This window comes from Haliaeetus leucocephalus, unplaced genomic scaffold (genome assembly GCF_000737465.1).
Source record: "Haliaeetus leucocephalus isolate CR32 unplaced genomic scaffold, Haliaeetus_leucocephalus-4.0 Scaffold317, whole genome shotgun sequence".
In the NCBI taxonomy this organism is placed as follows: Eukaryota; Metazoa; Chordata; class Aves; order Accipitriformes; family Accipitridae; genus Haliaeetus; species Haliaeetus leucocephalus.
The window spans coordinates 8341680-8342733 of NW_010972753.1; the positions used below are offsets into that span (position 1 = coordinate 8341680).

The 1054-nt window shown below is 57.6% G+C and overlaps 1 protein-coding gene across 1 annotated transcript; it reads left to right on the forward strand.

Moving 5' to 3' along the window:
• Positions 1-6: 6 nt before the first annotated feature.
• Positions 7-512, forward strand: MID1IP1 (MID1 interacting protein 1). Its single transcript, XM_010571344.1, has one exon. It carries the CDS (start codon positions 24-26, stop codon positions 435-437), a length of 414 nt encoding a protein of 137 aa, XP_010569646.1. The 5' UTR covers positions 7-23; the 3' UTR covers positions 438-512.
• Positions 513-1054: the final 542 nt, after the last annotated feature.

Below are 1054 nucleotides of genomic sequence, written 5' to 3' on the forward strand. Positions count from 1 at the left end.
GCTTCATCGGCGCCGTCAACAACATGGACCAGACGGTGATGGTGCCCAGCCTGCTGCGGGACGTGCCGCTGCTGCTGGAGGAGCTGGACGCCGCCGGAGCCGTCTGTCCCCAGCGGGAAACCCCCCTGCCCCCCGGCGACCCCGGCGCCTATTTTTCCCGTAGGGACATGTACAGCCATTACATGTTGCTCAAGTCCATCCGCCACGATATCGAGTGGGGGGTGGTCCAGCCGCCGGCGGGCGAGGAGGCGACCCGCAAGAAGGACAAGCTGGGCGGTGGGCCCGCCGAGGAGGGCGAGGGGGAGGAGGACCTGGAGCAGCAGTTCCACTACCACCTCAGCGGACTCCACTCGGTCCTCTCCAAGCTCACCCGCAAGGCCAACGTCCTCACCAACAGATACAAGCAGGAGATCGGCTTCAGCAGCTGGGGGCAGTGAGCGCCGGGGCGGGGGGGGACGGGGACCGGTGGGAACGGGAACGGAGCGGCGGGTCCCCCCGCCCGGCGATGCTGCCACCGCGGAGGAGGAGGAGGAGGAGGAGGAGGGCTGCGCCCCCGGCGCTGAGGCTTCCCTGAGCGCTCCCAGGACCGCGGCCGGTTTTTCTACCAACGCACAAGCGAGAGAGAGAGAGAGGTGTAAATTAATCAGTACTAGTTCATTAATTATTATTCCCCCCCCCCCCCTTCTTTTTTTGTTAGCAGTTGCTCAGGGCCGAGCCCGTGCGTGTGTACGAGGTGGTGGCGTAGCTGGCGGATAGGAGGCTCAAGGCGAGCCGATGAGCATAACAAAACTGGCATAAAAATCGCTTCTCTTGCCTAGGAGGGAACCCAGCGGGCTCATGAGCATCCCTCTGTCGCAGGATGGATGGCAGGTCCCATGGTTGTACATGTACTGGAGTTTATTTAAAACTTTTTTTACTCAGATGTAGAGTATATTCTAAAATAAATGCGAATGTATTAACTAAAAGTGACTTAAACTTTTTGGTATGATTTATGTTTCTTTAATTAAATGATATTTTTAACATCTGGAATTCTTCTGTTGTTCTTCTAAGTTAT

What these genes read in the sequence shown, in the direction of transcription:
- MID1IP1 (XM_010571344.1), top strand. Translation starts at nt 24, where the DNA reads ATGGACCAGACGGTGATGGTGCCCAGCCTGCTGCGGGACGTGCCGCTG.